Genomic DNA, 22,739 nt, shown 5'->3' with positions numbered 1-22,739 from the left:
AATCCAAAAGAAAAGCAACAAAATTTCAGAAATGGACAACTCAATAGAAGGTTCTAAGAGCAAATCTGAAACAATACAAGGCAGAATCAGCAAGATTGAAGACAAATCCATGGATGCCACTTTGCTACAGGAAAAATCTGAGAAAATAATGATGAAAACCTAAGAATAATGTGGGACACATTAAAGAGCAAAAATCTGCACATGATCAGAGTTCCAGAACTGAGGGAGGAAATGGAAAACACAGAGAAGATTGCTGAAGGTCTGCTGGAAGGAAATTTCCCAAATATCATAAAAGATGAAAACCTGACCATCCAAGAAGCTCAATGAACCCCATGTAGGACAGGCCCCATAAGAAATAAATAAGATGACCTATTATAACTACACTTACCAAAACCAAAGACAAAGAAAGAATCCTGAGAGCAGGCTGAGAAAAATGAAAAGTCATTTACATAGAGGAAACAATAAGAACAAACTCTGATTACTCAGCAGAAACTATGCAGGCAAGAGGACAATGGGATGACATATATAAAACCTTGAAAGAAAAAAACCATCAACCAAGAATAATATATCCTGCAAAACTCTCTCTCAAACGCAATGGCAAAATTAGGATATTTCAAGAAATTAAGGGAACTTGTAAAAACAAAACCACACTTGTACGAAATATTAAAGGAAGTCATTCAGCTAGAGAACTAACAACATTAGACAACAACCAGAGTCTAGGACACGGGACAGCATCAGCCAGATACCAACCTAGATAAAGAATTCTCAATAACAAAACAAAGCTAAAAGACTTAAAACCGAAAAGCAGAGACATCAATCTGTACATGACAACAACATCAAAACAATAAAAGGGGGTATAAACAGTGTTTTTTTTAAACAGTGTATGTAGAACTTTCAAATGGAGAGGAAGTCAAGGCAATATCAAGAAATAAAAGACAGGTTCAACATTAGGGAGATAAGGGTAAATTTCAAGGTAATCAAAAAGAAAGTTAACAAATCTACTCATCAAAATAAAAAGAAGAAAATTTACAAACAAAAGAAACTCAGCACAGGAAAGTAACAGGAACAAACAGAACACCAGTGCCACAAAAAAAAAAAAAAAATGACAGCAATAAACTCATACCTATTAATAATCACACTGAATGTAAATGCACCCACAAAAAGACAGAGGGTGGCAGAATGGATAAAAGAGCTACAACCTAACAATATGCTGTCTACAAGACACATACCTTAGGCAAAAAGACATAAATATATTAAAAATAAAACAATGGAAAAAAATATATCAAGCAAACACTGACCAAAAAAGAGCAGGAGTGGCGATACTAATCTCAGATAAAATAGACTTACAGAAAAAATCCACCATAAAAGACAAAGTAGGACATTATATAATGATTAAAGGGACAATCAACCAAGAAGACACAACCTTAATAAATATCTATGTACCCAATGACTCTGAAGGGCTCCGAACTATATAAAACAAACTCCAACAGCACTGACAAGAGAAATTGACAGCTCGACCGTAATAGTAGGACCGTAATAGTAGGAGACTTCAACACACTACTCTCAGTAAAGCACAGAACATCTAGAAAGAAACTCAACAAAGATATAGAAGATCTACAGGCCAAAATCAACCAACTCGACCTCACAAGCATATACAGAACACTCTACCTAAGAGCAGCAAGGTATACATCCTTTTCCAACAGTCACAAAACATTCTCCAGAACAGATCACATTTTAGGCCACAAAGCAACCCTCATACAATCCAGATACAGAAATAATACCAAGCATTCTCTCTGATCACAATGCTACAAAAACAGTAATCAATAACAGGAAGAGCAAGGAAAAAAAATCAAATATATGGAAACTGAATTATGCATTGCTTAAAAACAACTGAGTAATAGGAGAAATCAAAGAGGAAATAAAAAAATTCCTATAATCAAGTGAAAATGAAAACACATCATACCAAAACCACTGGGACTCAACAAAGGCAGTGCTCGGAGGTCAACTGATAGCAATAAGCATACATGTCAAAAAGAATGGGCCAAAATCAAAATGCTGACCCTATAACACAGATAGAAAGCGAAAGGCAAAAGAAGCCCACAGGCACGAGAAGAAAGGAAATAATAGAGATTAGAGCACAAATAAATGAAACACGAAACAGAAAAACAACAGAAAGAATCAACAAGAATAAATGTTGGTTCTTTGAGAAGATCAAAGAAAGCAACAAATCACTGGCCAAAACGACAAAAGAAAAACAGGAGGTGAAGCAAATAACCCAAATAAGAAATGAGGTGGAGGACATGTCAACAGATTCAAATGAAATAAAAGGTTAGCAGTCCGAATCCACCAGCTGCTTCTTGGAAACCCTATGGGGCAGTTCTATTCCATCTTATAGGGTCGCTATGAGTCGAAATTAATTAGAAGGCAATGGGTAAATACACACAAACATTAAATAAGTGCATGGAAACCTGGTGAAATCTGAATAAGGTTGGTGAAACGTATCAATGTCAGTTTTCAAGTTGTGATATTATACTATACTTATGCAAAATGTCACCACTGGGGGAAACCAGGTGAAGGGTACAGGGGATCGCTCTATATTATTTCTTACAACTATACACACATCTACAATTATCTCAAAATAAAAAGTTTTTAAAATCACTATGTAGTTCTTCCTTATTCTATCATATCTTTCTAATGTTTCCCCCATTAGAGTCCTAATTTCTTCCTTCCCCAAACAAATCTTGCTGCTCTTTGTAGTGCTAATAATGGAAAACATTTCACTATAATTAGTAGTTTAACTCTTGCATTTCTACAAACTCTAAAAAAAAAAAAAAATTCATGTGTTATTACTTTTTAATTTGAGCATGCCCCTGGGAGACAGCCTTGTATTTGGATAGTGACTCTCTCTACAAAAGGGACAAAATACTTGCTTCTCTGAGTCTTACTCTTTAAGTGCGGATAAAGTAACCTTGTGAAAATAAGTAAAATAATAAATACAGCGCTTGGCACATAGTAGGTCCTTAAATGTTTGTTTCCTTCCTTTTCCTATTAACACCACAAAATTCATCTAAATTTCTGGATAACACCAGCAAAAAAAAAATTTGATTTTAGTCTCCAAGGTTTACATTTGGAAAAAAAAGCACATGTATCTTTAAAGAGCATAGACTAGGGGCTGGGAGGGTAGTGAGGTTGCATTCAGTTCTCAGGTATTTCAATTCAAAAGATCATAATGCATTTTAAGCCTAGCTTCTCACTCTGAGTTTGAAAAGATTCCAGCTATCAAAACGATTTATGAATTTTCTGTGTATCATTCATTCTATTGTGATTAGAGTGGCTATAAATAGCAACCAATCCTATGCTACATTACTTTTATTCAAGTACCATCAAATGTATATATGTTGGATGAATTCAAGCCTTAATAAATACAAGCTCTCCAGTGATAGAATTTCATCTATTCTATCTAACCTACAAAAATAGTTTTTGGTAACGGACTCCCAACAAGGTGATAAGCTTTAGATAATGTGTCCTAGATTTTTAGTTGCTGCTCAGTCAAGCTTCAGAGCAGTAAGAGCTAAGTATTTAGGACTGAAAATTCAATTTATGTTACTCAAGGTGCGATTCCTGTGCAGTTCAGTGTATAATGACAGCTAGATTCCCTGAGCACCACTGGTCTGAAAAAACTGTCAAAGATACAAAGAGAAGAACCAATTGTTATTTCTCTAATACAAATAAGAAAAAGACCAAAATAAGGATATTGAGGTTCTACTGGTTACCTACTTGGTATATGAACAGTCATGAAACACAAAATGCTAAGTAATACTTCAGAACAAAGTCCTTTTAAACACTTTTCTTAAAGTACTGATATAATTTTGCAAAATGAATGCTTACCGAGCAAAATAACTTTGTTTCCGTTCCTTCTTCTCTTCCTTGGTATCCATAATACACAATCAAAAGTGCAAAGTAAGTATTTGGAAAAGTCCTTTTGAATCAAAGTGTCATAACCCTAGAAAAAAAACAAAACGACTGTAAATGAAGACATTTATAGTGGCCAATATGAAGAATTAAACCAGAGTGGAGCTACATGGCTCACAACAAATGGAGGATAAACTTTAACCAGGAAACACCGTCATGTGAGTCATATACAAAGTACAAATGCCTGGGAAAAAAAACTATAATTAGAATGCTGGTGTTAAACTATGAAGTAAAGGGCTGATAGAAGAAGACACTGAAGTATTTTCCTCACAATTATCAATTATTTTAAAATGTGCCAAAATGAAAACCCTCACTAACTTTGGAAGATTTTAGGCTAGATTTTTTTAAGATGCTATTTAAAAATTTTATGAACTTATAATCTTTTCAAGCAATTAATTAATAATGAATGTGTTTCATATGGAAACCCTGGTGGCGTAGTAGTTAAGAGCTACAGCTGCTAACCAAAAGGATGGCAGTTTGAACCCATCAGGTGCTCCTTGGAAACTCTATGGAGCAGTTCTACTCTGTCCTAGAGGGTCGCTGTAAGTCAGAATCAACTCGACAGCAATCGGTTTGGTTTTGGGTTTTATGTTTCACGTATAATTATAAAAATATGGTCCAAGTGGTTTACAAGAATGTTCTTTTTCTGAAAATAAAAGTAACAAAAGCAGGCTATTTTATTTTTGGAAACATGCCAGCTAATACATCTCACTTGAACAAATGTGGAAATGACAGTACAAAAACTCAGGAGGCAATTCTCCAGAATGGGCTTTATATGCTTGCCTCTCCCTATCCCCTTGCCTGGGACCCTCAGTTATACTTCCCAGTAACTATTTAAACCTAGAAAAAAAGGCTGTCACCAGATCAATCTTCCTCAAATACCATTTGCATCATACCACTCTCCCGCTCAAAAATTTTCAAAGAACAATCTAAATTTTCTGCAGAATATTAATACTTCCTAAAATCTCTCCTAGTACCCTAAAGAGGAAAGAAAAATAGATTCAATCAAAATCATTAATTCATTTCAATTCAATAAATAACTCAGTTCAATAATATGTATTACATAAAAGTGTGATTACTTTTAAAAGATGTCACTTTGAGAACTAAAGTACGCCTGACTCAAACCATGGTAGTTTCAATTGCCTCATATGCATGCAAAAGCTAGACAATGAATAAGGAAGACTGAAGAAGAATGATGCATCTGAATTGTGGTGTTGGCAAAAATATTGAATATTCCATGGACTGCCAGAAGAATGAACAAATCTGTCTTGGAAGAAATATACCCAGAATGCTCCTCAGAGGACTGTGTGACAGGGTAATTGTGGCCCACTAAGGGGACTGGTCAGGTTTGCGATCCTGCTAGACATTTTATTGGGAGAGACCAGTCAAGGTGAACATCATGTCTGGTAAAGTGGAGGGTCAGAGAAAAAGAGAAAGACCCTCAATGAGATGGATTGACACAGTGGCTGCAACAATGGACTCAAACATACCAACAATTATGAGGATGGTGCAAGACTGGGCAGTGTTTCAATCTGATAAATGAGATAATTTCTACCCTACTGGATTTTACTGTTGGAGACAAACTTAGGATTTCAAGACTATGGGACATGTATAGCCAGAGAGGAGGCACAGGATGCCACTGACCTAGAGGAAGAACAGTTAGCCTCATGCAGAGCCCACCCTATATGCCCTCCACAGGTCTGAAGGCTGAGTATAAGCTTCCCAGATAAGGAGGAAAAGGAAGCCGGCGCAGGTGAACAAAAGCAAAAAGACAAAAGATTTTCCTGATGCTCCAGGCAGTGGTGGGAACTGAGGTTGAAGATTTGCGTAGGATCAGGATCATGGAAGACCTTACATGCTAAGGAAGACCTTGAACATATGTATGTTAAGGAGCTTGAACTTAATCCGAGGATGTTATCTATGTATTATGCGCTGCCCACTCCTTTACTTCACCTATATTGAGAAATCCCTAAGTGATCATGCTGAACCCAAAGGCAGCCATGACCAAGCTGATGACAGCTGGTTCACGAGATGAAACTTATTTTCCCATCTCTTATGTATATGAAAGGAAGCCACCAATGGGTTTTACATAAAGGAGTGTGTCATACTCGGACTGTGGAGAATGGGTTTGAGATGATTAAGAATAGGATGTGATAGACTCATTAGAAAGATTTTAAGTTAAAACTAGTTGAGAGGAAAGGGTCCAATCTTAGGCATGGAAAAGGACGGAATGAAGAATGCCCTACAAGTTTCTGTTTCAGGGCCTGAGTGGACTGTGCTACCACAACAGGACACAGTATACATGAAGAGGGTAGACCGTGCGTGGGAAGAGGATGGGGGTGTGGGGAGCAGAAGGAGATGAGAAGTCAGTTTTGGACATGTTGCCTTTGAGGTACCTGTGGAATAGTGAGCTGGAGACATTCACCAGACATCTGATTACCAATGTCTGAAGCACAGGCAAGCAGTGAGGGCTTGAGAAAAAGATTTAGAAATATTCAGCACATGGTTGTGGTTAAGAAAAGAAAAAATGAATAACGATGAGATCATCCTGGAAAAGTGACAACTATGCAAAAGGCCCTGTATGGAAACAATGGGGGATATAGTCTCAACTCTTACTGATTTACTTCTCCATTCCTGACATGGGCTCATCCCTTGCAGTGTAATGGATTGCTTTTTGTGTGGCTTTTCTAGCCATGGTCTTGTAATTCCTACCCAGGTGATTGGGTAGGACTGTGTGACAGGGTAATTGTGGCCCACTAAGGGGACTGGTCAGTTTTGCTATCCTGCTGGGCTTGAAATGAGCCACCCCAGAGATGGGAAAAAGGAGAGCCAACACCACCAAGGAAGAAGAGACCAGAAGAGAAACCGGCAGAAGCCAGCAGAAGAGACCCTCAGGAGATGGTACAGTGGGCTTCCTGGTCCACAAAGGGAGAAAGGTGAGTGCCTTTGGGCAGAGACTGAGGGCCAGGGAGAAGCCTATGCCTGACCCATGAATTTGGGTCTTGCCAGCCTCCTCAACCTCATGAGCCATTTCCTTTATACGGTTTGGTTCTTGAGTTAAGTAAGACGTTGCAGCAAATTAGCGAACTTAAAGACTGGAGGGAGAGTGCTGAGGGGAAAAGTAGTAGTTCATCTTAGAGATGATGGAGTGGTAGAGCAGCTTAGAAAATTTGGGCATTTGGGGCATCTTTAACCTCGCCTCATAGGAATCAGCTTTGTGTTGATGATTATAAAAGAAATTATTTGTTTATCCTTCAAGGAGTTTACCATCTACTCAGGGAAAATAAGATGTGTGCAAAGGGTGAATGTGTAGGGTAGTAACTTGAAGCCATCCAATGAATAATACTAAGAATCTAAAAGGTTCCAAGTTCAATTCCGATTGAGGTGATAATGTAAACTTTTCAAGGAAGGTAGGATTTCAATAGGTAAAGAGGAGAGTGAGGACATTAACTAGAGAAGGAATACCTCAACAAAGGTGTGGAAGTGTGGCAGACACATTCAGGGCACAGGAAGAAGGACAGAGTGGATACCAGGAAGGGAAAGGGAACTAACCTTTATGGCTGCCTACGATGTCATTTATTTCAACATATTTCTCATATGTTATCTCTTTTAATTCTTACAACCACATTATGAGTTAGGTGTTCTTATTTTCATTAAACTGAGGCTCAAAACAAAACAAACCCATTGCCATTGAGTCAGTTCCAACTCATAGTGACCCTAGAGGATGGAGAACTGCCCCATAGGGTTCCAAGGAGTGGCTGGTGGATTTCAACTGGTGACTTTTTGATTAGCAGCCATTGCTCTTAACCACTGCACCATGGGGGCTCCTAGTATGTAACAGATACTCCCTATAGGGTCGATATGAATCAACTCGACAGCAAGGAGTTTCCCAAATGTTAGTTGGATGGATGCATGAATAAATGAGCTTACAGCACCAGGTGTGGTGGGACAGGAATTTAAATCCAGTTTTGCTTATACTCCAACGCTTTGGAACCTGAAAGCATATGGAAATAAGGTAGAAAATGTAGTCTCTGGTCAAAAGCGTTCAACGCTTAAGTGGATTCTGCAAGTTAAGACACATAAAGTTGACCATTGCGGGAGGGTTGTGGAGGAGAGGGGAGGAAGCCATGTCACAATGAGTTAAGAGTATTTTGGAGGTGAAATAAAGAGAGAAAAAAAAAAAAAAAAGATGATGGCTGAGTGTCCAACTCTCTTGAGCTCAGTTTCACATTGTGACCTGAACCTACAATGGGACTCCTCCTGAACTCTGGACCTATATCCTTATTCCTTCCCCAAGCTTAAGGTTTGCTTGTCATTTTCCTCATTCTAACCACATCTAGCTCGAGGGCCTGTTTCTAAAGCTCCAACACCCAGTTTTAAAGCCTTGCCTGACCACATGTGGGTGCTTGTCTGTTCTCCTGAGGTTACTTCACACACCACTTATCACTTACTATGAGGCACTTCATCATACACTGTGCAACAATGCCACTTAGCTTCTGAAGGCCCCAAACAAATATAAGTTCCTTGAAGTCAAAACCCACCATGCATCACATTTTCCTTATACGTCTCCAAATACCTAGCACAGAACTAGGCAGAAAATCTACATAAAACCCAGGCAATGAAGTAACTTAATCCAGACTTGGGGGTAAAGTCAATTATAAGGCAAACTGGCATAAATCCAAGGATTCCTCTCAAATTAAGAGTTACGTGGGGGCAGGGGGAAAGACTCAAGCGAACCTTCCTCAGACTCCAGAAAGGGTTAGAATCCCAGGCTCTCTGTCACTGCCCTAGGCCAGGTGGTTTATTTTAAAGTTCTTCTCCTGTATGCCACAAATATGTGATGATCCTGTTTATTAGATTTTCCCTCGTGAATAAAAAATGAAGTCATAACAATCTAATTGGAAAATTTTTATATTGCAAGCTGAGCCAGAAACTAATATTTGATTCCAATGGAAAAATATTGACAAAAATAAGCACATGAGAAAAAGATGAAATGATCCAAGAACTGACATCTGGTGCTGCTGTGTCTGTTCAGAAGTGGCATGGCTTACTTTTTTTTTCTCTCATATTCTATTAGATAAATTCTATTACCATAAAAACATGCTAATCTTTGGTTTCTTTTAAGTTTCTGGGAATATATATATTCCTTAAACAAGACAGATGCAGTCCTTCCAGGTCTACATAACACCAATAGATTAACCAGGGGAGATTAACAGAAGATGCTATAAAATGATTCACACAGAACACCACACAGCAGCCTTCATATTTCAGAGAAAGAACCAGAGCTCCTTAAATCAGTCTCTAATGGGAACTACATTTTCCATTACAAGTAGTTATAATGGGCTTCTAAAAAGTCCCTCTTTCATTTAATGTAGACTTTTCCTCACGTCAATAAACTCTAGATTCATCCAAACACTGAATTACAAGAGCATCCTTACATGTACTGTATACCCCCCAACCCCCGTTGCCATCAATTCCAACTCATAGCAACCCTATATGACAGACTAAAAAAAAAAAATTATGAGGGAGCACAAGATGAATCTTCCAAATATTTCCTCTTGCAATCTTAAATCAGGAGAGCCAACTTAAAACTAAATTTCATTATTCAAATAAAAATGGCACATGCAAAATCCTTACCTCGTAAGAGCTCTGTTGAAGACAAAGTATTTTCTGTATTACCAGCAAACTGTTCCCTGTTTGAGTGGTTCCATGGCACCACTCCGAATTTAAGAACAGAGCTAGCAGAGACTCTTAAGTATATCCAACTAGTGTGGGCCTACCTACACAGCACAGAGTGGTTTTCTGGATTCACATCTAACACACCACAGTTTCTTGTACATTCCTTAACCAGTCAGGACTAGAAAAACACCAGTGTACCCATGATGTCCATCAACTGTTTTTCCAACAACATATTTCCTAATACACAAATGAAATAATAACAGAATCTCACTTTGAGGCTTGCTCACACTGAGTTTGGCTTCTTAAAGGAACAGACCAAAATGTACCTTTCTACGTGGATATTTTCTCCTAGAAAATACTTATACTGACATAGGACAGATGTTTAGTCTCTCTCAAGGCCAAATGTTCAGCTAAATAAAGGAAGACTATTCAAATTTCAGGAAACCCTGGTGGCGTAGTGGTTAAGTGCTACGGCTGCTAACCAAAGGACTGGCAGTTTGAATCCGCCAGGCGCTCCTTGGAAACTCTATGGGGCAGTTCTACTCTGTCCCATAGGGTCGCTATGAGTCAGAATCGACTCGATGGCACTGGGTTTGGTTTTTGGTTTTATTCAAATTTCAGTGTTAACCAAGGTTAGAAATTTGAATACCCTCTTTAGCAAAAAACCTGAAAAGAAGGACACAGAAACAGATACCAAAGTGTGCCAAAAGCATGTACGGGGAGCATCAAGGAGACAAAGCCCTCAAGTAAACAAATGTGTGTCACAAAAACAAGTACAAACATAAATAAATAAAATTTAATGGCAACAAAGAGCAAAAAAGTTATGCCTGAATCAAGGAACTGATCAAGAATGATCCAGAAGTCTGCTACTTGGGAAAATGGTATAGAATCAATGGATGGCAAAATAAACAGTGAACTCTTCAACTCTTATTCCACAGTCTCTGCCTGCTGTTGCTGTTAGTTGCTGCTGTTGTTGTTAGTTGCCATCAAGTTGATTCTGAATCATGGTGAGCCCATGTGTACAGAGTAGAACTGTTTCATAGGATTTTCAAAGCCATGACCTTTAGGAACAGAGCATCAGGCCTGTCTTCTGAGGCACCGCTGGGAGGGTTCGAACCACCAACCTTTCGGCTAGTAGTTGAGGACTTAACCATTTGTGCCACCCAGGGACTCCTATTTTCTGCCTAAGGAACTGAAATTTATCTGAAAAGAATTAAACAAATATGGGTTTCAGTGCTCTCTTACCTAAGATGAATGAAGAGATTACATTAGAGCTCCTACCAAAACCAAAACCAAACCCACTGCCATTGAGTTGTTCCCACAGAACATAACTGCCCCATATGGTTTCTTTCCAAGGCTGTAAATCTTACAGAAGCAGACTTCAACACTTTTTTCCCATAAAACGGTTCATGGGTTAGAACCACCAAACTTTTGGTTAGCAGCCAAGAGGTTTAATCACTGCGCTACCAGGGCTCCTAGATAGTCTAAACGAGGGCTCTTCTCTGGGCCAGATGGATCATTTTGTAAGTGCCCTCTTATAAAGAGAAAGTGCAAATGAGATTTCTCATAGATCACTGGTAGGGTCAAAAACTGCTGAAGATTTGGGAAGTGCCAGAAGCCAAACAGGGAAATATTATTTTAATTTTTAAAAAAGAAAGGGGATTGTGTGAAACTACACATTAGAGAACATCACATGGATCCCAGGCAGAACTCTGGAAATGAAAATTAAAGACAGGTTGGCAAGAACCTAAAGGAGGAAGCAGTGGACCTGGAGATCCAGAATGTTCACGGAGAACAAACCATTCAGCAGAACAACAATAAAAGAGTCAACCTCTTTTTGGAGCATCTATCATGGACCAAGTACCCTGCTGGAAATACAAAAGATGAAAACAGCACTCATCTGCCAGGAAGCTCAGGCAGAACAGGCAACTGAAGTTCATTAGTTGGTAAAATGAGACAGGGCTAGTGTTCCGATACTGGTGGGTACAAAGAATTGCAGAGCATAGAGGTGGGAGCAGCTGACTCTGCAGGAAGGAAAGAAGTGTCAAGAAAACTTCACAGGTGATGTCAGAGGTGGGCTTTGAAGGAGGAGCAGGATTCTCTGGATGGTGAGTGCAGAAGAAGTTGGGCTCATCAGGCATAATGAGGATGTGCAAGCTGTCATGAGGAAATGTGGAGTGCTCATGGAATTACGAGTACTCATGCACGGTTTGGAGTGCAGGGCTTTTGGTGAGGAGGAAGTTCAATGAATGGTGGCTTAATCAAATCGTTGTTATTGTTGTTGCTGTTCGTTGCCATCAAGTCGGCCCCCAACTCGTGGAGACCCCATGCACACCAGAACAAAATGCTGCCCGATCCTGTACCATCCTGATGAGTGAATACAGACCAGATCATTGTGATCCACAGGCTTTACATTGGCTGATTTTTCAAAGTAGATCCCCAGGCCTTTCCTCTTAGTCTGACTTAGTCTGTAAGCTCTGCTAAGACCTGTTCAGTGTAACAGCCATACACAAGCCTACAGCCATACACAAGCCTCTACTGACAGGTGGTGGCTGTATGTGAAGAGCACTGGCCTGCAACTGAACCCAGGTTTCCTGCGTGGAAGGCAAGAATTCTACAACTCAACCACCAACGCAGCATTTAATCAAATTACACTGACCCAATTTTCCTTTTTGACATGGCTACTATTCTAGTGGATTAGGAAAATGAAGAAAACAGTGTATCTGCACTTTAAAAGCATTTGATAGGGATCTCTTGATCTGCTTATGAATAAGATGGAGAAAGGTAGGCTGCATGTGGGTGGATGTTTTTATGATACAGGAAATCATTGAACCACTGTGCCAAAGAGTATGTGCTGACTGACTGACATCAACCCTGGAAGGAGAATATTAATAGCTTAATGTGGTATTCTTAGACCTAGTCCTCATCAATAAACTTATCACTGACTTGAATGAAAATACAGCGACATCTTTATCAGAATTTGGGTCGGGGGGGACATCCTGGAGAACAGCATCAGGATGCAGATAAGTCTTCAGCTGTCTGCAGAAAGCAGTCAATTACTGTAAGATGGAATTTATTCCACATGACTCTCAGGTTCTCCACCTGGATGAGGTGCTAAGGAATGGGAGAGGTAGGGCTTAGTGGTAACAAAAATGAATATGATTTGTGGATTTAAATGACAGTGAAAGCCATCTATCCAGTGATGTGATTCTGATGCCTCAACCATCCCCCCCTCCAAAAAAAAAAACACTAATACAATCAACCCAGAATATGATGGTCTGTCCCACCCTCTTTAAGAACCGAATATATCAGCTCTGAGCCTCACACTATAGGAGAAATATAGGGAAATTTGAGCAACCAGAATGGTTAAATGACATAAAACTATTACTTTAAGAATATTAGTCAAAGGAGCTGGTCAAGTTTAGTCTGGAGAGAAGGCTTGGAATGAAATAATAGCTATTTTCTAATATCTGAAGGATCTTTATCCTGCAGAAGATTTAAGCTTTCTAAGGGGTATATTTACAACCTACAAGGGGTCCACCTAAGATCAGGCAACAGATATGGATGGAAAGAGGCTCAATATAAGGCAGCGCTACCTTACAGACACAATGAGTCAGAATCGACTCAATGGCCGGTGGGTTTGGTTTTTTTTTTTTTGGTTTTACCTTATAGACAGATGCAAAGAGCTGCCTCCAGATAGAAAGGGTGGCTTCCTGATCTCCAGTATTTGAGCACAAGCTGAGCACAGGAAAGTGAAAGAACTGAGGTGGAGGCGGAGGGAAGGGGCAGGGCTAGTGGGAGGTAGACCATGAACACTAGAATAAAAACTAGTGCTATAAATAACAACCAAACAGATGTTTCTGTAATGGTAAATTGGAGCTAAGATTCTTTTCTTTAGACCATCCCAGTAAATATTCACAGAGTTCCTACAGAAGATAAGAAAATTCCTGAGAGATAAGGGACAATTCTTCATTGCCTAGGACCGTCCTGCTCACTGCAGGACATTTGGAATCCCCACCGTATCAAACCCAGCAGTCTTTATCTAATATGTAAATATTTCATGATATGCCTTTTATATTGAAATGAAATTCATAAGTAGTATAATTTACTTATACACTTAATTTTTAAAAAGCAACAAAACACCCAAAGGGAATTTGTACCAGGTATTTCAATATGCAGGAGTCCCTGGGTGGCACAAACGGTTATGCACTTGACTATTGACCGAAAGCTTGGCTGTTCAAATCCACCCAGGGATGCCTCAGAAGAAAGGTCTGGCGATCTGTTTTCAAAGGGTCACAGTCTTGAAGATCTTATACAATGCAATTTGACTCCTACACACCTGATATCACCATGAGTCAGTATTGACTCAACAACAACAGGGTTGGTTTTAGTTTATTTCAATATGTAAATCCTCAGGCCTGAGTTCATTAGAAGGCATTATGAAATACCTAGACGCCTGTACCTACTTATATAGGACAAGTTTAGGTATAAGAGAAGTAAGATCAGAAACCATTTTACTTCAAGAAAGTATCGGAAAGAGGCGGAGCAGGGAGCAGGGTTAGTGGGAGGTAGAGCGTGAACACTAGAAAAAAAACTAGTGCTATAAATAACAACCAAACAGATGTTTCTGTACATGGTAAGCTGGAACTAACCTTCTTTTCTTTAGACTATCCCAGTAAATATTCATGTACTTCCCACAGAAAACATGAAAATCACTGAGAGATAAGGGATAATTCTTCCTTGCCTAGGTCTGCCACTCTGTGCAGGACATTTGGTACCTCTGCTTCCCCCAACTAATGCCAGTAAACCAAAACCCATTGCCGTTGAGTCGATTCTGGCTCACAGCGGCCCTACAGGACAGAGTAGAATTGCCCCACGGAGTTTGAAAGGATCAGCTGGTGGAACCCAACTGCCAACCTTCTGGTTAGCACGTGAACTCTTAACCACTGCACCACCAGGGCTCCAACATAACTGTGCCAACCAAAATGCCCCTCCTAGGAGCAGGGGTTTACTGCAGCCACTAAAAAACCACTATTATAAAGAAGAGTCAAGCTCTACAGGTAAACTGATATTTTTAATCTTTTTAAATAAAAAAATTAATTTTAAAAATTCCTTCAAAGCTGAGACTTTATAAACACTACACTCTTGAGGAACTCTGTTTTCATTCCGCTCTGTGCTTTCCCTGAATAGCACTTACAACTTATGTTACAAAAGCAGAGAAGCACTTTTAGAACAGGACAGGCCTGTTTTAAATCCAGATTCCAGTACTTACAAGATATGTAGCCTTGGACAAGTTATTCAATTTCTGTACGTCTCAGTTTTCTTATCTGTCAAATGGCTGCTGTAGAAATTAAATGTGTCTAAAGGTTATCCTACAGTCTGGTGCTCTGTAGAATAGAAAATTCTATCATCTGAGATTCCAGTGAACTCAACCGTTCAAGTGTTCATGAAAATTACACCTACCTTGAACACCATCATCACCCCCACCCACTGCCGTGGGGTCAACTCCAACTCATAGTGACCATGCAGGACAGAGCAGAACTGCCCCACAGGGTTCTAAGGAGTGGCTGGTAGATTCAAAATACCACTAAGCCACCAACCAGATGTTTGATTATTCATGAAAATTACACCTATGTTGAACTAGATTCAAATTGGCCACAAACAAAAAAAACATAATAAACTAACTGAAACTAGAGAGAGCTGGAGAATATAAAGCTGATAGCAAGCAGCAACAGTTAAACATTCATTGAACATTTACCTTATGTGCCAAATTTTCTGTTTGGTGCTGTTACACAGAGTTTAATTTAATTCTCATGACAGTATGAGGAGGTTAATACTCTCCATCCCTTATGGATAAAGAATCTGAAGTTTAGAAAGGTTAAAAAACTTATTCAAGGTAAAACAGCCATAAAAGTTAGAGCCAGAACGATCACCTCCGTCTGATCCCAAAGTCAGAATCACTAATAACAGCCTCTCATGCTAGGTTAGGAGCCCTGGTGCCACAGCGGTTAAAGCGCTCAGCTGCTAACCAAAAGGTCAGCGGTTTGATCTACCAGCTGCTCCCTGGAAACCCTATGGGGCAGTTCTACTCTTTGCTATAAGTCAGAATCAACTCAACGGCAGTGGGTTTGGTTTTGGTTATTGCTACACAGAATTTCTACTTCAACTGCCTGGTTCTTCCTGGATTTATCTAGAGCTAGAAAGAACAAAAGGGCAAACGCCAGCTTTCTCACCAATTATTCTTTAGGGTATTAAGATTAATCATTAAACCAAAAACCAAACCCGTTGCCGTTGATTTGATTCCAACTTATAGTGACCCTATAGGACAGAGGAGAACTGCAAACAGCAGTCAGTTATACAAGACGGAATTTACTCCACATGACTCTCAGGAAAGTACTTTCCCTTAACTTACTCAATTACATGAACCTTACCCCTTAAGTTTTAAGAAGTAACCATACATCTTTGAATATGCCAGAAATATCTACCTTACCAGTTGGCAAACTTTGTTTGTTTTGAAATGTAATCTCCTACTAATTTCATTCCCCCATGGAAAGCTGAATTAGTAAATACTGAACATCAGAAAAATGAAGTTTTGATCTTAAAAAAAAAGCATTTATTTATAATAACTTTACATTACAAAGGTAATACATGCTTCTTCTCCCCTCGCCCCTGCCCCGGGACTAAAATCACAGGTCCTTTTTAAACTGAAAATTATGACCATTCTATAACAATTCTACTAAAAGCTTCAAACTTATTGCATGTGTTCTTTCATTAATACTCATAAGGATGTAAGAAGTCAGTGTTGAACAGTCTTCTACCTATACAATAAAGTCAGATTCAAGGGGAGAAAATCTGCAGAAAGTCACACAGTTACTGGAGGCAGTGAAAGCAGAACAGAATCTTCTCTGCTGACCTCAATTCCCTATCATAAGAGAAAACTTCCTCTTTCTCATCATCAGTCCCTACGGAATGACTACCTGCTGCATACATCTGTCCCTCTCAAGAGCTAGGAAAAATCCGATGCCTGAGGTTTCTAGTGGCAGAGTGGTTAAGAGCTCAGCTGCTAGCCAAAAGGTTGGCAGTTCAAATTAATCAGCAGCTCCTTGGAAACGCTGTGGGCAGTTCTACTCTGTCCTAAGAGGTCGGTCGCTATCAGTGGAAGCGACCCCACAGCAATGGGTTTGGTTTTTGCTTTTGTTTTTTGGAGGTTTCTGGAGACACCTCCTCCTATTGATCCAGCACTAGGGGGCCACTTGAGATGATCTCTAATCTAAAGGAGATGGGGTTCAAGTGTCATCAGTAAAGAAACAGAAGACCTGGGAAGAAAAATTTCCCTCAATGCATTTTAATGATATTATTAGATAGATCCATTCCTAAAATCATACAATCTCTGGCCTGTTTGACTTTTTTTGCAGACATCTTCTCATCTGGGCTCAAAAGAAATTAGCTCCACACTCTTCTGGAGTCTCTCTGCTGGAACTGAACTCACACTCATTCCCCAAGGCCTTTCAGAGACTAGGTGCAGAGTGAACCTCTGTGCCAGCTCCCTGCACTCACAGAAAATGCCCTCATGCTCACTGTCTGCTTCCTGGTCCTTCAATTCCAGGACAGAATAAGTATGAGCAATGGTTACTACTACTACTTATTATTGTAATTATTTGGTGGGAGGTATCTATTTGATGGATTTGAATTAGGGTAAAAACCATCCACTCTTTGATTGATAAAAGGTGTTAAAAAGAAACAGATGGGGACCACGGTTTGGGAGGGTATCTAGGCCAACTAGTATAACAAAGTTTATTAAGAAAATGTTCTGCATCCCACTTTGGTGAGTGGCGTTTGGGGTCTTAAAAGCTTGCAAGCAGCCATCTGAGATGCATCAATTGGTCCCAACCCACATGGAGCAATGGAGAATGAAGAACACCAAAGACACAAGGAAAATATTAGCCCAAGAGATAAAAGGGCCACATAAACCAGAGTCTCCATCAGCCTGAGACCATAAGAACTAGATGGTGCCCAGTTACCACCAATGACAGCCCTGACAGGGAACACAACAGAGAATCCCTGATGGAGCAGGAGACAAGTGTGGTGCAGAATTAAAATTCACATAAAAAGACCAGTCTTAATGGTCTGACTGAGACTAGAGGAACCCCAGAAGACAGGGCCTCTGGAGTATCTGTTAACCCAGAACTAAAGCCATTCCTGAAGCCAACTCTGTAGACAAAGATCAGACTGGACTATAAAATACAAAATAATTCTTGTGAAGAATGTGTTCTTAGCTCAAGTAGATAAATGAGACTAAATGCACAGCTCCTGTCCAGAGGCGGATGAGAAGGCAGAAAGGGATAGGAGCTGGTGGAATCAGCATGGGAAAACCAGGGCAGAAAGGGGGAGTGTGCTGTCACATTATAGGGATTGCAACTAGGGTCAGGTAACAATGTGTGCATAAATTTTTATATGAGAAATTAACTTTAGCTGTAAACTTTAAACTAAAGCACAATTAAAAAATAAAAAAAGAAACAGAATACCTTTCAAAACACACAGTGCAAGAGCTCCAAACACTAGTTTTCGAGAAGTAATTTTGATTGTCATTTGAGACTTTATCAATAAGAGACACAAAGTATGCTCTACTAGGTAAATTGCCATTTCCCTAAGAAAAGAGCCATATGCTTCTTTGTTCTCCATGGTTGACATCTGCAATTGAATGCACCTCTAGAATACACTGGCATACACTCGTACTTATTAAAATGTATGTAATTATGACTGTTTAATGTGGAAATCCTGGTGGCGCAGGGGTTAAGTGCTACGGCTGCTAACCAAAGGGTCGGCAGTTCCTTGGCCAGGCACTCTTTGGAAACTCTATGGGGCAATTCTACTCTATCCTATAGGGTCACTATGAGTTGGAATCAACTCGATGGCACTGGGTTTGAATGTGCTTTCAGCAGATTTATTTACATGGAAAATATGTGTAGCAATAAGCAAATCACACTTGCACATAAATAGGGCTTTGTAACATATTTATGAGCAATCCTCTTCAATTCAGAAAGCATTTACTAAGAACCTATTTTATGCCTACTGCTGTACCGTTACCTAAAACCTATGAATATATAAAGGACTAAATATGCCCTAAGGAAACTTCAATTTCTGACACAGGAGATAAGATTTACTTTAGCAAAACAATCAGAAAAAAATGGTATGATAAAATTAATGCCAAATAAAATGTATATTGCACAGAGGAAGTGCTAATGGGAAGTAAGAAGAGGACCAGGTCACATGGGCCATGGTTGTTAGGAAACGTGTTAGAAGTAGGGCATTCCCCAAAACAACTATTTTTGGTTATATTTCAATAGTGCTACACGAATAACACTCATATCTACCAACCAGAAACAGTTTATCCTTAATGAAAATGCACTCTACCAGAGCATATTCAAGAGGCCAGCAAGACGACCAGGTTCTCTCAGGTGTCTTAAGTAAAGATAGAACTAGGCATGCAGTGCTTTGATTAGTAGTCTAAAATGGGGCAAATAAACTAACTTGCGTTCATGTACAAGGCATAATAAAACGCGTTTAAGAGGCAGGAAATCTGCTCAACATGAAGCTGAATCAGCATCGTGAAGTACAATGACTTCTTCTTGGGAAAAAATTACATGGTATTCAACTATAATTTTCCAGGAGCCTGGGTAAAGAAAGTCTATGGTTTAAGCACCTTTTCCTTTGAAGGTTTATTGAGTTGCTTGATATAAAAGTTCTTGTAGAATTTGAAAGAAAAATGGCCCTCTAGCAAACTGGGTTATTTTCCTCAATTACTCACACTCCCTCCCCTCTCTGTAGGAGAATTATACATCCACTCTGTTTGCTATCTGATTTTGCGATACTTCACACCAGTACGCAGAATACATGTGTCCACCCACTGACTTAGGCTTCTTGGCCCTGTGACTTGTTTTGACCAGTGGATGATGAGGATTAACCATGTACCTATTTCAGCTTGAGGCTTTATGTACAAGACCTGGCAAGTTTCTGCTCTCCACCATGAGAACAGTACGCTCCAAGTAGCCGCTTTTCTTTCTTCAACTTAGATCCCAGGATAAAGACACACAGAAGACATCTGAACCCCCATCTCAACTCTGGAGTCTAGTCCAGCCCTGCTGAGCTCAGCCAAACCACAGCCAACCTGCAGATCCATGAACATGAAATAAATATCTATGGTTCTAAATCATTGAGATTTCGAGGCGGTTATACAGCATTATCACAACAACAAAAAGACCTTAAAAATATCCTGATCCACACATTACTTTGTGGATTTTTTACCCAGCTCAAAACCACATACAGTAGTACATATTACTATATATGATATATTACAAATATACACATAAACAATTTAACCTAGACCTGTGGTATCAAAGCCCAGAGACAAAAGTAGCAAATTAACACAAAAAGTCAAGGAAGTGTCCTTTTTTTCCAGTTGTCATTTACCCCATAACCAATTTGCACACCTATAGGGTTGCTATGATAGTTGGAATGGACTCCACGGCACTGGGTTATGGAGGTTTAATGTAGCCCTGGTGAGCGGTGGTTAAGTACTCTGCTGCTAACCAAAAGGTTGACAGTCTGAACCCACTACCGCTCTGTAGGAGAAAGATATGGCAGTCTGCTTCCATAAAGATTAAAACCAAAACTAAACCCATTGCCATCAAATCGAATCCGACTCACAGTGACCCTACAGGACAGAGTAGATTGCCCCACAGGGTTTCCAAGGAGTGGCTGGTTGATTTGAACTGCCAACCTTTTGGTTAGCAGCCATGCTCTTAACACTACACCACCAGGGCTTCCTATATTCACTACAGACTTTGACATAACTTAAAGTTATTTTATACGCTATGGCTGCTCCAAAAACTTTTATTACTTTCCCACCATATCTATTCTGCCACTTTCTCTTGTAATTTAAAGGAAACGTGGGTATGTAATTAAGAGAACCGGTAAATATTATTTTGAGTATTAGAACAGAAAACTCATACAATTAACATCTGTGCCCAGGAGGTAATTCTCACAACAACAAAATAAAATCAAAAAAATAAATAAAGGAAAAAAAAACATTTAAGTATCAAAAGAACGGAAATCAGCGTAGAGTAGATGGCTTAGAAAGTGTTCGCGGAAATAAGCATCAAGTCGGGGCAGAAGACTGACTGTAGGAGAAATGTGTAAGGAAATTCCAGATAGGGAGGGCAGCAAAAAGCTTGAGAACTGAGGATTCTGACCCTACTGGAGCACCAAGCCCAACAGGGACAGAGTGGGAAATGAGGCTGAGTATGTGAAATGTGGAAGGAGTACAGCGCCATCTGCACCTAAGACCATTCTGCTTAAACTTCCAAGAAAAACTCACCATCACAAAAATCTCATAAATCATTTCACTTGGTCTACTTATTCTTGAAAAACTCGCCTTGGGGCTGATCTATACCAAAACAAGGTAGCTAAATGCAACAAAATACCAAGCAGATGGCCATGTGGGTGAAGATGTCCAGGAAGTGAAATACTAGTAGCTTTGAGAGAAGGAAGAGGAAGTACAATATGTCAAAATGAATATGCATTTGGTAAAGAAAAGTTAAGAATACAACAATCCTATGTGTAAAAACAGCATGGGGCAGTGTCTGACCTCCTCCAACCCCACAAGGGGGAAGGAAGATGAACCAGGATCAACAGCACAAAGCTGACTCCCATGACATGGAGACCAGGCAAGCTTCCTCTCTTTGCCATCTTTACTAATTCTGATACCAACTGTCCCTTACACAGAATTCTTTACTTCTCTGCTGGGTTCAATAATTCATTGCAATGGCCACACAGAACTCACAGATCATACTCACAAGTACCGGCTTTATTAGGGAAGTAACAGTTACAATTCAGGCTCAGGAACACTCAGGATACAGTTCTTCAATCAGGACAACCTCTTCCCAACCATACTCACAGGCACGCCTCTCCCTGGCCCTCAGCCGCTGCCCAAAGGCACTCAGCTTTCTCACTCCATGGGCCCAGAAGCCCACCGTGCTGTCTCCTGTTGCCAGGTCTCTCCTGCCACTGCTTCTCACCGTCTTCAGGGTTACAGCCTCTTGTCTCTTGGTCTCCTGCTTCCAGGAGCTTCTCAGCACAGGGATCCCAGGTCCAAAGGACACACTCACTGTTCTTCCTTGGTGGCGGTAGAATCCTCCTTTCTGCTTTGGAACAGGCTCTTTTAAGGCAAAACTGACCAACCCTCTTGGTGGGCCATAATTACCTTATCACGCAGTCCCACCCAATCACCTGGGTAGGAGTAGCCACACACAAAAGTAGTCAATCACACTGCACTATGATACATTAATTTTAATAATTTCTACCATGTAATATATCACTATAATGCATATAGACAATAAAACTGTGAAAAAAGAAAATAAAAATCACCTATGATTCCACCAACGGGGAAAAAAAGCACTAACATTTTGTCAGTTTCCTGTCATTTCTTCTATGCAGATGTGTTTTAAAATCAAATGAGGATTTTTTTTGTGTGTGCAAATAATTTGGTGTTTAACTCAACTGTCGTGAATATGTCCCATGTCATTAGACATAGAACTGCCCCACAGGGTTTTTCTATCATTTAAGATATACAGATATAAGCAGGCTTGGTTGTGAAAATGGCTAAGCGCTTGGCTGCTAACTGAAAGGTTGGTAGTTCAAACCCACCCAGCCACTCCACAGGAGAAAGGCCCGGAGATCTGCTCCCGTAAAAATGTGTAAAGATTATAGCCAGAAAAGCTCTAAGGGGCAAGTTCTATTCTTTCACATGGGATCACCAGGAGACAGAACCTACAGCACCCACAACAAAACATATATATGACAAAATATTTAGCCACTGAAATCATGGCTTTGAACAATATTTAATGACATGGGACATATGTCACCTCGAAGACTAGGGTGCACCTGACCCAAGCCATGGTATTTTCAATCGCATCATAGGCATGTGAAAGCCGGACAATGAATAAGGAAGACCGAAGAACTGACACTTTTGAATTGTAGTGTTGGCGAAGAACACTGAATACAGCACGGAGTGCCAAAAGAACAAACAA

The 22,739-nt window shown here is 39.8% G+C and overlaps 1 protein-coding gene across 4 annotated transcripts in view; it reads right to left on the bottom strand.

The window, feature by feature from the left end:
- Nucleotides 1-22,739, bottom strand: part of NCOA7 (nuclear receptor coactivator 7) — a 189,988-nt gene that overhangs the window by 158,049 nt on the left and 9,200 nt on the right. For all 4 annotated transcript variants that reach the window (XM_064290501.1, XM_064290500.1, XM_010594676.3 and 1 more), the window contains exon 2: nucleotides 3,889-4,003. In XM_064290501.1, coding sequence (XP_064146571.1) covers nucleotides 3,889-3,938 — 50 coding nt within the window. In that variant the 5' untranslated portion in view covers nucleotides 3,939-4,003. The remainder of the gene's footprint in view (nucleotides 1-3,888; nucleotides 4,004-22,739) is intronic.

The sequence above is a fragment of the Loxodonta africana genome, chromosome 1 (assembly GCF_030014295.1).
Source record: "Loxodonta africana isolate mLoxAfr1 chromosome 1, mLoxAfr1.hap2, whole genome shotgun sequence".
NCBI lineage: Eukaryota > Metazoa > Chordata > Mammalia > Proboscidea > Elephantidae > Loxodonta > Loxodonta africana.
Note: the sequence above shows the minus strand (reverse complement) of the source record. Positions and strands in the feature narration are given on the sequence as shown.